At 44.6% G+C, this 13,730-nt stretch overlaps 3 protein-coding genes across 3 annotated transcripts; 1 reads left to right on the top strand and 2 right to left on the bottom strand.

Moving 5' to 3' along the window:
• Nucleotides 1–2,972: 2,972 nt before the first annotated feature.
• mrpl46 (mitochondrial ribosomal protein L46) lies at nt 2,973–4,564 on the bottom strand. The gene is made up of 4 exons (XM_061275867.1): nt 4,285–4,564; nt 3,668–3,872; nt 3,416–3,586; nt 2,973–3,329 (listed from the first exon to the last, which is right to left on the bottom strand). The coding sequence occupies exons 1-4, from the start codon at nt 4,543–4,545 to the stop codon at nt 3,076–3,078; spliced, it is 891 nt and encodes a 296-aa protein (XP_061131851.1). The 5' UTR covers nt 4,546–4,564; the 3' UTR covers nt 2,973–3,075.
• Nucleotides 4,565–5,015: 451 nt separating this feature from the next.
• On the top strand, nt 5,016–7,382 carry mrps11 (mitochondrial ribosomal protein S11). The gene is made up of 6 exons (XM_061275886.1): nt 5,016–5,198; nt 5,378–5,467; nt 5,544–5,642; nt 5,794–5,923; nt 6,004–6,069; nt 6,200–7,382. The coding sequence occupies exons 1-6, from the start codon at nt 5,122–5,124 to the stop codon at nt 6,305–6,307; spliced, it is 570 nt and encodes a 189-aa protein (XP_061131870.1). The 5' UTR covers nt 5,016–5,121; the 3' UTR covers nt 6,308–7,382.
• On the bottom strand, nt 6,447–13,030 carry pdpr (pyruvate dehydrogenase phosphatase regulatory subunit). Its single transcript, XM_061275805.1, has 18 exons — nt 12,871–13,030; nt 11,860–12,141; nt 11,659–11,792; nt 11,508–11,589; nt 11,247–11,410; nt 11,053–11,174; nt 10,854–10,971; nt 10,604–10,753; nt 9,912–10,104; nt 9,620–9,744; nt 9,369–9,524; nt 9,145–9,278; nt 8,920–9,068; nt 8,716–8,828; nt 8,560–8,654; nt 8,363–8,452; nt 8,117–8,299; nt 6,447–8,051 (listed from the first exon to the last, which is right to left on the bottom strand). Exons 2-18 carry the CDS (start codon nt 12,126–12,128, stop codon nt 7,641–7,643), a joined length of 2,688 nt encoding a protein of 895 aa, XP_061131789.1. The 5' UTR covers nt 12,129–12,141; nt 12,871–13,030; the 3' UTR covers nt 6,447–7,640.
• Nucleotides 13,031–13,730: the final 700 nt, after the last annotated feature.

The raw sequence follows: 13,730 nt of genomic DNA, 5'->3' as shown, positions 1-13,730 counted from the left end.
GATTATCATACTATTTATTTAGGGGTTTTTTTTCGTACAAGTACTACATTCAAAATGCAGTATTGTGATGGGAACTTTCAAACAAACCTCCAGGCTAAAGTACGAGAACACACAATATGCCGTAGCGAATATTCACTTGAGTTGTAATAATCAATATTTTAGAGCTTGCACCCATGTCGCCCTCACCGCATCACCACTTCAAACTAAGTTTAGAGAAAAGCGGGGGTAAGAAAAGACAAAAAAAATCAAGGCAACAGGCCTACAACAGACGGCTGGAGGAGGGAGCAACACGACGGCCGCTGCGATACCAGCATTGGCGGCCATCTGAAGCCCTCGGCTGACATCCATCCATGCAGAGAAGGCAACCAGTGGGGGCTCAAACCCAAACCTATTTCTGTGACTCTTGGTGCAAAGAAAATGTTCTGTTTTCATCGCCGTTTGTTGCTCGACTAGCTGCTAAATGAGCAAAGAATAAGCAAAACACTCAGAACCTAACTCCACAAGACTCAGCAGAGAGGCGAAATAAGAAACAATCACGTTTTCGAGCAGATCTGGTGATTAATTTCACTTCAAAATATAAGCTTGCCAAAAACTGAGCATTGATATATTGTAAACATATCCCAAAAATATGTTAAAATGAAAATCTAGTTACACTAATATTAACATACACAATTTATTCATATATTTAAAAAAAAATGCTTACTATGTCTAGCAGTACTTACACACCAATCACTCGAAAAGTGCTTTTTCGCATTGAGGCAAAAAAAAAAAGCACTTCAATCTTTCGAGTCCTACTGCTGATTTAGAATGCAAGTGTGTGACTTGTATGATTAAGTACAAAATGGCCGTGCGTGTGTTTATTGTTGATGCGACACATTAAATCAAGCACCTAAATGTTTGATACCGTATTTCACTTGTGGCCAATGGTGCAGAGAGCGTATCCATCTTTACCGAGTGTACTCGTGCGTTAGCAGCAGAGGAAGAAGCATCGTGTCTGCAGTTTACCCCGCGACGATACACTCTTTGCTCTCACTATCTGCCTCCCACGACTTTTTACACAACGCCGTCCCGCTAAAGCAGCATGTGGCTCAACCACGCAATGTTAATTTCCATCAAATATCTGTCAACCTAGCTTAACGCGAACATGTCACGTGAAATGACCTATTGCACAGGTGTCAAACTCAAGGCCCGGGGGCCAGATCCGGCCCGCCACATCATTTTATGTGGCCCGCAAAGACAAATTGTGCATCAAATTTGTGTGTCATTATTAGAATTGCAAATTGCCTTCACTTTTAATAATACCAGTTTTTCCTCGTTTGATTTGAATATCCAGTTATTTGTCAGTTTTTTTTGTAGCTTTTACTGTATATAATATGCGATGCTCATACATTTATTTGGGTTGGCAGTCATAATGGCCCTCCGAAAGAAGCTATGACTACAATGCGGCCCGCGAAAAAAAATTAGTTTGACACCTCTGACCTATTGAGATAACATAAATTGCATAAATGTTTATGGTTTGAAAACTTTGAAAAAGCAGCTGCGATCTTAACATATGGAACAGCATAGGAAATAAAAGAATACTCACAAATATTCATTCTTAGTTGGGGACCTTCTCTGCCTCTTGCTGTGAAACACGATGCCCCTCTTCAAGTAGATGCTCGTGCTGGATAGCATTGTTGCAGCACGATATATGTGCAACTCTAAATTTGGAATTGCCCGACTATTGCAATAAAATATTAAAACCGACTGCTAAAAAATCTGATGGGGGGGGGGGGGGGTGATTAACTGTCATGACTCCACAGTATTTAATTGTACATCATTATGGCGTGAGAAGGAAATGAAATCGCTGCAAGAGCCAGCACTATGAGCAACAAACAAGTGTATTTTGTCGAGTAGTAGTTGTCAAACGTGTGTGTTTGCGTGACCCTCGCACGTGAGCTGCGTGACAATCAAGCGCCGTTAACATCAGGAAACATTGAAAGCATTTCATGCGCATTTTCATAATCGGACTTTCGTGACCAAAAATAGAGAGGAAGTCTAGTAGCGTGTGGGCGTTAAGTGTAGAGAAAGCACGGTTTCGAGTGTGCTTGCGTGTGTGTGTGAGTGAGGTGGGGGGGTGGGGGGTCAACAGGTGTGACGTCACTAAAGGCACTCCGCATCCTCTGGAAATCATGTGACAACACTGACATCTACTGGCTGGATGTGCTTGTGTTGTATAAAGCATTCTTGCCTCTGATCAAATATATTACCAAAATGCAAAATGGATTTTAACGTCTACATGAAAACTAGGTTACGATGATAGTGAACACATTTGAAATTAATTTACAATAATTGCTAGTAGTGTAGGAAAATGAACAATTGAGCAATGCTAATTGGAAAATACTAATTGTGTCTCCATTTTTCGCTCCTCTTATTTATTATGTTATTAGTTTATTTATTATTTATTCATCACTCTTATTTATTCATTGTTTGTGCCTTCTTGTTTTTATTTTTTGTGTTGTTTACTTGTATGTATATTGTGTACTATGTCTTGTCACCGTGGGATAGTGGGAACGTAATTTCGATTTCTTTGTATATCTTGGCATGTGAAGAAATTTACAATAAAGCAGACTTTGACTTAATAACACAAAACAATGAATTAATGATACAGAAATAAATTAAATATATCAAATTATACATTTGAAATGAAGGCAATTACCTCAAATTGAAATTAGTATATTTTAAATTAAGGCAATTAGCTCAAATTAAAAATAAGTACATAAAATAAATCTATCTATTTTAATTATACAAGTCAATACTTTGAACTAATAAGTCAGAAATACAGACACAAAACGTGTACTTAAAAATGAAACATAACTAATATTTCCAAAAATTAAGTATTTTATAATAATACTTGCAAATAATGAATTGTAAGGTGATGGAGTTTTTAAAATAATTACATTTCTTTATAAATAAATCAGAGGTCAGCCAGATGAAAGAAAAAATGCTTTATTTGTACAACGAAAAGAACAAAAACACTTGCTTAGGTACACCTGCTAACAGTAAAACCATTGGCATCAAACCTAATAATCCAACTCAGAGGTCCAGAATGAAGCGCTCCACCTTCATCATGTAGGCCGGCTTCAGGAAGCCCCGCAGTTCTTCTTTGTTTAGCCACATGAGGGCGCCATTGGGCTCCACATTAGTTGCTGCGTCTTGCGTCGTCAGCATGGCTTTGAAAAAGAAAACCTTGGTGCCCACCAAGGTGTCGCTGCGGGCGTCTTTGGGCAGCTTGTACTTGTACACGCCGCATGGTGCCTGGCCCAAGAAGGTGGCCTTGAGGGCGGGCTCTAAAAACAAAAAAAGTGGCGAGGGGGCACTTTATAGTGGATGATTGTTTAAGTGTCAAAGCAGGGGGTGCTTGGCTGCTAAATACCTGTGAGGGAGTCGAGCGCCCTCTGAGCTGTGTCCCTCAGCGTCTCTCCCGGGCGCCACTCGGCCTGGGGCAGCAGCCACAGCTTGTCGTCTCCCACCCGCTGCTCGGACAGCAGCACCAGCGAGTCGGCCAGGAGGCGCCCCAACGAGCTCAGGTTCTTATCCACATCCTCTGTACATACACAATTATTATTAGGAATAGGATTAGAAGAAGTGGTAAAAGTATTAGGCAATATTATTGAGTATTCCCGACCTGTGACTCTGGGAGCAGGCCTGAATGCTTTGAATTTGCGCTCCCACTCATCTTCCAGGTCTTGCGTAAGTACGATGTCTTGCCCCTTCGGGTCGTCTTCGTCCTCGTCGTAGTCATAGTCGTTGGCCTGCTTTCTCCTCAGCTTCTCTGCGTCCTCCAGTAGACGCAGCTCGTGGTCAGACAGTATGCTATTCTCCACTTCCATCTGACAATAGAAGTAGATTGGCTCAAAAGTTAATCAATGAAAATGTCAGTTTATTCTTTCTACTCAAGTTTTGAAGATGTTGTTGGAACAAACTGCATGCAAAATTCCCTTATATTATAGAGAGGCCTATGCTGTTTGTTTGTTTTCTTTAAAAAGTTAGAAACAATCAGACAAGATGTCCTAACGGATTTTGTGGCCATCTCGCCAATCATTATATTCCTAATTGTTTGTTTTATAGCTAGTTTGCTTCACGGGCGGAACCATTTTGTGCATGACATATTTTGCTACGTTCCTGGAAACTAGGCAACATGACATTACTTGGACTTGGTTTTAAGAATTATTAGCAAATGAGCAAAAATGAAACAAACTGAAAGTGTACATGATCGATTATATTCTTTTAATGTGGTATCACCTGCTGCATCAAGCGAGCAAAGCGTTGCTCCAGCGGATTCAGGTCCGCCGAGATGACCGGCGGTCGCTGCAAACACACCGCAGCCATCAGAGTCCACGGGGAACGCGGTGTTTCCGGTGCTAATTTTTTCCGCAAAATTGAACAGTAATGCGAGCTGTTAGAAAACGAACGAAACATACAGTTCGCCACCGGGGTCCTCCCAAAACAGAAGAAATAACGTTTCAGAGGCAGGCTCGCCATCCTTCCACAGGGAGCCGCCATCTTCTTTTGTGACGTTCATAGTCGCCTGTCAAAAATAACCCACCGACCCAAAAGCTTCTCATAAAGAACTACGGAAAACACCCTTTTAATTTATTCCAGCAAATTATGAGAAAACATCTAAGCAATAATGTGTCATTTGAATCGATGCATTAAAAAATCGCGCACATAAAGTTTACAATGGGGATGGGAGCGTGGGTTTAGAAATATACGAGGATTTGAATTGGTTTGCGAATGCCACAAATTACACCCACAATTCTTTGCGGGAAGAGGACGAGTCCATCACACTCATTGAGGGGGAAAGAAATTATCAATTTGTTGTCCTAAGCCTCATATTATTGTGTCACAAAACGTTAAAACACATTATAACATGTAATAATTATTTAATGTTTTACATTTTATTACATTTACTGAAAAAGTATACTTCGAATTGTCTGATAACGATTCTGTTGCTATTTAATTCCCCCTACCAGTGTAACAACATGATTACGTACCACTACGACTGGTGTCTGCAAGTCGTCAATGTCACGTTCCTAGTGCTTTTACTGCCAATTTGTGTCAAATTGCAACCCATTTAAAATGTTTAAATTAACTTGTTCACTCGTAAACTCTTTGAGTAGTGCTTGTCTACAATTGTCTGCCAAAGGAACCTCGTTGTAAGTGTTTTTTTTCATCCCGTGCTAACTCGCTAACCCTGTAAACACCGTAGACGCATGCCTGCAGTCAGTACAATACAATAACATAAACAATACGTCATAGCAAATAGAACCAACTAGTTATTTACGTTAAGAAAAGATAACTTGTGTTTTGATGGGATGCATCATGTTGTATTTAGAAGCAGTAGAACGCTCCATAGCGCCGCCGTCCGGCTCCAGGAGGCAGCACCACACAAAAAAGACTCATCTGTAGCTTCCAGAGACTTTACGTAAGTTGTCGTCCATGGTTACTACTATGTTATTAATTCAATTTGATTAATTTCTGGATTGGATTTGAACACACAGCTACTTCCCTCCCCTGCCTGGCCAGGACAGCCCACTCAGCTGGGGTGGAAAGAAGTTTGAGGAGTTGCCCATCCTGCACATCAAAGCTACATATAATAAGTAGGCTCATTTAATATAGGTCATTATTTTGGTAATTAGAGTGATAAATATTTTGAGGGGTGGTAAAAAGTTTGAGAACCACTAGCATACGGTATCACGGGAATTAATACGTGTTCTTTCAAATCAAATGGAAAACACTCCACCCCCCTAGCACACACATCCAGCTGACAGACTGTGAGGGCAAGTCTTTGGTCAGAACTTCGTGTGGGACAGAAGGCTTCAAGAACATCAAGAAGTCCACGCCAGTCGCCGCACAGACCGCCGCCATCGCCGCTGCGGCCGTACGTATTTGTCATGAGCAACATTATATTTCATTTTTTTAAGGAATGAATTAATGAAATCCTTCTCTTCCTCCGAGAAGAAAGCGACAGCTAAAGGGGTGACATTTGTTCGCGTCATCGTCAAAGGTCTCGGTCCAGGTCGCTTGGTGAGTTTTAACATCTGAATAAATCAATAAAAAAAGTATGAAATGAAACTGACATAGCAACCATTTAGATTGGCTGATGGCATTGTGACCAGGAATCATATTTGTATGTCCTCCTCGTCTTTTGTTGCAGTCGGCCATCAAAGGCTTGGGCATGGGGGGGTTGGAGGTGGTCTCTATCACGGACAACACGCCCGTGCCACACAACGGCTGCCGACCACGCAAAGCCCGGAGGATATGATTAAAAAAAAAAAAAAAAAAAAAGCCTAACTGTATTTTGTTTCAAATTTCTTGTCCAGTGTGACAATTAAGCATCATCAAAACATGGACACGGCCGGTTGTCATGACGACTCAAGAAGCAGACGGCTTGAAAGCCAGAAGAACCTGCACTTGACTTTTTATTTGAATTATTTACATGACGCACTGTTACCAAGACAACAACAAAATCATCTTTTTGGATGTTCATATAAATATAGTGCCGCGACTTGTGCGTTTATTTCATGAATGACAGATTATTCTTGCAGTCAGGACGTGCAGCGAGAGACGCTTAATGATAAGATTGTCCTTCATTATCCGGATCAAGTCAACGACACAGTCGAGATTAAAACCAAATATGCGAAAAAGTATTTCTCATGAATATGAACCGACAGGATATGATTAGATTGACAGCATGACAGGCGTAAATTGCACAGCAGACCGGGATGCCATCAGTCGACATCACATTGGATCAAATGGAAGAATGATACAAGAAAAAGTTGCCATTTTATGTGAAAGTCATGAGTCATGTTTCGGAGAAAATAAATGAGGGATTAATACATTCAATGAGAATCATTGTAATCCCTCGACAAATCAAAGTATTTAAAAAAAAAAGAAAAAAGGTTTGAACTGTATAGTAAAACTTTTAAAAGTTACAATAAGACTGTACTAACTTTTTACCTGTCATGAGGCATTCCGTTAATCTTCCATCTACTCAGACCTTTTTCAAATTGATTTTAATTTTTATCCCCAATTTTCACTAAAACGGAAAATGACAACTTTCCTCTTGCAAAGTTAGTTTTACTCTTGTAAATTACAATTTCCACCTTAAAGAAATAGAACTCAACATTGCAATTTGTTTTTTGTGATAACCTTTTTTCCCCATCAAGTGCAAATGTTGCATATGATTTTTTGCCATAACGTTGAACATTTTTTCCAAAGTTTTATCCCTCGAAAAACATTGTTTTAAGATGACTAACCCAACTTTCACACTTCACATGACATTTGTTCAAAAGAGAAAAAATCTGACAACATTCCAACTCTATTCTTGCAATATTGTAGCATTTTCAAAAACGCTTTCTCGTAACATGAGTATGAATAATATGGTTAAATAGTGCAGAGTGGATGGCAATAGGAGGCAACAGCAGAGCTTTTGATTGTGGAGAACCAGCATGTTGTCTCCTACTATGGAGGAGCAGCACGTTCAAGTGGCCTCCACCAAGGCACTTTGGCTCCAGACCAATGAAGAAAATGGCTGACTTGGTTTTTTTTTCGCCAAATATTGCACTTAAGTAAGCATGTTGAGTGATGTGTGATCATCACTCACCATGAAGGTTGCTCAGTTCCAGGTCCTCTTTGCGTCTCCGGTGCTGCTGAGTAAAGAGAGAGCTGAAGGGGTAGAGCTTAGCCTTGGCCGGGTACCTCTGCCCGGCCACGTCCACCTCGTAGTCTCCTCGGTTGATGAAGTCCGGGGTGATGGCGGCGGGCAGGCCGTCGGGTCCGGGGGGCGGCGACACGAACCCGAGGCACACGTGTTTCTGCAGGGTGTAGCTGTAGGCGCTGCTGGTGGTGGCCCCCGCCAGTTGGCCGTTGCAGTAGATGGGCTCGCCCCACCAGGGCCACAGGTCCAGCTCCGTGTCGTGGTCGTCCAGGACCAACATGACGAAGCGGCGGAACACGCCGTCTTGACGCTGCTGCAGCAGTGCCGAGCGACCCACGAAGTCTGTGTCCTGAACACACACACACATTACCTAACACTCCAGTTCTGATGAGAAATCATCCGACTGTTGTCTACCTTATCGAACTTGACGCGGAATTCCCGCCCGCACTCCAGCGGCGTGGTGAAGGTGTCCAGGTCTTGTCCCCAGAAGGCAAAGAACTTCTCGATGCGCAGGCTGCGCAGCGCGTAGTAGCCGGCGTTGCAGATGCCGTACTTCTGACCCACCGACATCACCTCATTGTACACGTGCAGGGCGTACTGTGCGGAAGAGGAAACTGTCAAAATGAAATGTTATCGTGTCGATAAAGTTACAAAGCGTACCTCGATAGGGATGTAGAGCATGAAACCCGGCTCGCCCGTGTGGGTCATGCTCATCACTCGGATGCCGTTAGCGTAGCCTACGCTCATCTCCTGCAGACACGGAAAACAAATATGAACGTTCCCTCGCGTTCGTGAAGAAAGCCAAACTCGTCGCTCTTTGAAGATACAGCGTGCCGGGGTTGAATACGTGAACCCACCTTACAGAACATGGAGGGAAAGTGGTCAGGCGTCATGGAAACGTACGACAGCTCCGCCAAGACATCCATGGCGCGAGGTCCGATCAGATTCAAAGCTGAGAGAGAGAAGATGTTTGGTCAGGCGAGTGCCGTGAGCGGATGCGCAGGCTGGCTTACCTGTGTACTTCCAGCTGACGTCCTCAAGGTGAAGGTGCGGGTCCTTGGGCATGTGCTTCTTGATCCACGACCAACAGTGCACTTGCTGGTCTGTCGGTGAGATGATGAAGAAGCTGCAGAAGAGGCGACGATGGGAAGGTCGTTATTCTTGTGGCCAACGGGATGAGGAGCAGTCCCAGAAGCAAAACGTTTGAGAGCCCTTGCCTGTTCTTGCTGATGCGCACGACGCTGCAGTCGTTCTCGTAGCCTCCTCGTTGGTTCAGCATGCCCGTGTGGACGATGTGACCCACTGGGACGTCCAGGTCATTGGCACACAGGTGCTGCAGCAGCTCCAGGGCCTCGTCGCCCGAGGACTGTGGGACAGAGTCACTAATATGAACCAGACACGCTGACAAACATCGAGAACGTCCAAATCTACAGCAGACTTACAGCGAGTTCAAATTTGGTGAAGGACGACATGTCAATGACGCAGACGGCCTCCTTGCAGCACTTCACCTCCGCCCCGACAATGTCAAACCAGTCGGGCTTGTAGAAAGTCTTGCTCTGGTCCAAAGAGAGAAGATCTGCAGGAAGAAATAAAAAGTTATTCGTGGTATTCACCGCCCTTATCTATCCATCTGGACACGGTCAGAATTTTAGAAAGTCTTGCGTACCTTTGCCTTGTGGAACAAAGTATTTGGGTCTCTCAAAGCCGTGTTTCTCCATCCAGCGAGCTCCTTGCGTGTCCAGTCGGTCGTACAGCGGACTTGTCCGAAGCTGCCGGCCCGTCTGGAAGTCCCAGCGGGGAACTTTTAGTTCGTACAGCAGCGCTGGAGACACACATACCGCAAACGCATCAGATCGGATATCGGTGCCCTGGTTGTTTTAAGAGGTGCGAAAGGTCGATAACAAAATGGCGACTCACGCATGACCTCCATAACGCGGTGTCGGAGGAAGGTGCGACTGCTCTGCAGGTTGCCAAAACGGCTGATGTCCAGCGGCCACACGTTGGCGCTGGGGTAACCGTAGGTCATCCACTCGGCCAGAAACCTAAACAGAGAAGAAAAAAAGACACGTGGACAAAAGTATTGGGACATGAGGTGTTGAGAGGTGAATGCATGAGTGTATGATGAAAAGAATATTTTGACATCAACCCACACCCAAAAAAAAAAAGAATTTAAAGACGAGTCTTTTTTTTTTTTTTAAATAATACTCACTTGCCAGCTCCTCCAGCAAAGGCCAGACCTGAGGAGTTCATACCGGCCAGCACGTAGTAGCCCGAGATCCCCGGCGTCTCGCCCATCAAACAACGCATGTCCGGGGTGAAGGACTCGGGGCAGTTGACCAGCTGTTGGATCTCAGCCGACTCCAGACCGGGCATTCTCCTCAGCAGCGCGTTGAGCATCGGCTCTGAAAAGAAAAAAACTATCGGTTTGGCTCAAACTTTACGACCGCCTCTCGAGCGTCACTACGCTCAAATTGCACGGCTGAGTTGCATTCAAGGTAACCACGTCGAAGGAGTGTTGCTCACGCAAGTGTGGCAAAATGAACGCTGGCCTGAGTCCAATGCTGACCAAAGCAGTCTGTGCGCACCAGTAAACATATCTAATGGTGCTCATAAACAAAGGTAGTTAAACGCAACAGCTTCAAAACAAAAACTTCCTTCAGGGAAAACCACCTCAGGCCGGCTGGTTTAAAAATAGATCTCTTGCTTTATTTACCGAGCAGGGTCGAACCAAAAGGGAAAGACCAAGTCTTTTTAAGGAGGAAACACCCCCACGAACTCTTGTGCTGTGTACCCAAAGCTGTTTTAAAATGTTTACGAGCTTAACATAATGGCCAACTTCCGTCCAAGTGGTGCTGGAACGCTAATAAAAAATCCCTTTGCAGCCTTCCAAGTGTTCCTCACCAAAGTGGTCCCAGTCCTCCTGCATACTCTGAATTTCCAACTGGTTGCGTCCCTCTGTGAAGATGGGCTTTGGATTCTTCTCGAACCCGCCCGACAGGAGGCCTCCCTGCCACGGCCGAGCGTATATCCTTCCGTCCATGTCGAGCACCACTGGAAGACACGTACAGGGAATGACTCACAAGAAATTGACAAAAAAAATACTCGATGCCAACATTGAGGGGCATCACGATACATCGGCGAGGCGTGAGACCTGGTGTGTCAGCTGGGAGCTCATTGTGGAGAGGTTTGGTGAGGAGGTAGAAGTGCTCGCAGCCGTGCAGAGGGACGGAGACTTTGGTTTCGCTCGCCTGGCCCAGTTCGTACGCCCACTGACGGAACACATTCCGAAAAAAAAACAAGACGGCTTAAAACGCTAGTTCAGCAAAATGCATCTTTTTTTTTTTTCGTACCTGTCCAGCACAGTTGACGAAATATTCACACTCGATGGAGCCGCGGTCCGTCTCCACCGCCATCACCTGGCCTTTCTCCACCAGAACCTGCTGAACGGTTGTTCTTTCCAGGATTTGAACCCCTGAGTGGAGAGACAGAAGAAGAATCAGGCATGCACCTTGGGTAAAAAAAAACTACAAATAACGTGCCGTGCCTTGTCCAGCGGCCGCCACGGCCAGGGCGTGATTGACATCCGGCGGCGACACCACGGCGTCGGCGGGCAGGTGGAGCGCCCCCACGAGGTCGTGAATGTTCACTAAGGGGTGGAGCTTGGTCACTTCTTTGGGTTTCACAATGTTACAGCTGATTCCCAGCACCCTGGAAAAACAGATACATAAGTGGACACATTAGCATTCGAAGAAAGACGCGAAATGATTTTCTTTAAGACAACCATAACGTGAGTGAAAAGTCTCACTTGAGTCTCGACGCGAGTCGCTTCAGAGAAATAAGCCGGTCCTGATTCTGAGCCAGACACAGAGAACCCGTCTTGACGTAACCTGAAACCCAAAAAAAATTGAGGTCGGATTTCAAGAGGGACGTCTGGCGGGAATATCAAGGTGGCTTACCCGTCTTGACGCCGGTCTCCTCCTCGAGCTGCCGGTACAGAGCATTGGAATAATCGGCCATTTTGCACTCGATGGAGATGGGCTTGGCCACACTGACAATGCCGGCGCACAATTTGGTGGTTCCCGCTCCAAGTCTGTCAATAGACAAAATAAATATACAAGGAATGCTCCCTTGGAATGCTCCTCCAAGAGATGACATACCTGCCCTGCTCCAGGAGAACAACATCAGTCCAGCCCAGCTTGGCCAGGTGATATGCCACCGAAGTCCCCACGATGCCCCCTCCGCAGATGACTACACGGGCCTGGCTGGGTAGTGGCAGTGGTTGCGAGGCGTCCCCGCTCCCCGCCTGCATGCAGTTTGTGGAGGTCCACAGGCCCCTACTGGCCAATGTGTTGCCTGTGTGAGGTAGCAGCAGTCTGGGGAGCAGGGTAGGGGACAGAGCCCTGGAGCTCCGCACACAGCTACACATGGCTGGCTGTGCTCTGTATCAGTACAAAAAAAAAAAAAAAACCCATCATAGTTATTATATGCAAGATTTCAGCAGAGGTCCAACAGGCAAGTGAAGCTCCATGCCTTTAGGGGGCGCAATCATCAATGTTTGGGACATCACTTTGATTTGGATTTTGCTTTGTTTACATTTAGTGTGGTTAGAGAAATGAAAATCAAAATGTTTATCTCGTGCAAACAGGGAACAGAGTTAACGTTCCTCAAAATGTAAAAAAAAAACATCAGCAGAGAATGCAACAGGGAAGCTTCTCAAGGGTGGTCAAAGGTTGCAGGTTGAGTTTGCTATTTTGTTTTACTAGCCACGAAGTTTGCTGTCAAGAAGATCAACAGGTTGCAACCGTGAGAAATCACGGAAAGACATAGAAGTCTTAGAAGTTTAGTAGTCATTCAAAAGTCATGCAAAAGTTGGAGAGATGAATGCAATTCATATTCATCCTAAAAGTACAAAACCCCAAACCGAATATTCCCGACTTAATCACTTATGCTGGACGTATATGCTTTAACGTCTTGTTTTTACTATTTTATAAACCTTCTAGGTTGTCTAGTGTTGGTGTTTTAACCACTCGGGGGTGTCACGCCGATTGGCAGATGTCGCGGCTAACGAACAGCTAGCAAAACATGTCGAAGGGGTGAAGTATCTAAATGTCAACAAAATGGAGGGCGGCTCTGCTTTTACTTTCGCTCTAGTCGTCTTTGTTACTTACCAACTAATTCAGTCACAGCGGGGTTCCACCTTCTGTAAACATGTACACGAGTGAGGAAAGAGGTCGTGTTGTGGTGGGGACAGAACAGTTGTTGGATCCAAGGTAAAGCTGCCGTCAAGCCCGAAGGCAAGCTAACATATATGTAAGCGGATGCTGCCTTTGAGTGACCTTTCAAAATAAAGGTAATCACCCGCCATATTTATTTTGAAAGGGTGTTGTCGTTATGTGCGTCGAAGCAAGCACCATACGTTCAGAGGACAGCAGTTTAATAAACTCACACGAGGATTCAGAGAACCAAATCTATCACTTGGTTGCGTTACATCCGGGGAGCGAGAGCAGCTTCTTCGTCTCAGCTACGGTAGCCGTGCGGGACATTCTTTTAGCACAATACACAATCATGCAATTATCTACATCCTCTCCTTTTAGAACATTGCCTCTATAAAAAATATTGTTAACTAAAAAACTGTAATATACAAATGTGACGTGACAGTCTACAAATAAACAAGTCTGCGTAAAACTGGCAGCATAAAACTTACTGAATTAACAAATTATTCCTCTTGGAAATGCACGAAGGTACACTTGGTAATAATAACAAGTATGTAAACAACCTTAGAGCTTAACTTTTTTTTTTTTCAAAACGCAACTAACAAACATGCAGTTCAATCCTTGTACTTCGGATTCGGCTTAGAAATCCGACCTGAGCGAGTCACATAAGCAGAACAATTGTGTGACACTCGGGTGGGCACGTCAGCTGGAGATGTTGTCGATTGCTCATTGGTGGAGTAGTGAGCAGATGGTTGAGAGAAGTGAGACGGTCGGGCATGTGGACTGGATAGAAGAGGGTCTGGCGTACTCGGAAC

This window comes from Syngnathus typhle, linkage group LG4 (genome assembly GCF_033458585.1).
Source record: "Syngnathus typhle isolate RoL2023-S1 ecotype Sweden linkage group LG4, RoL_Styp_1.0, whole genome shotgun sequence".
In the NCBI taxonomy this organism is placed as follows: domain Eukaryota; kingdom Metazoa; phylum Chordata; class Actinopteri; order Syngnathiformes; family Syngnathidae; genus Syngnathus; species Syngnathus typhle.
Note: the sequence above shows the minus strand (reverse complement) of the source record. Positions and strands in the feature narration are given on the sequence as shown.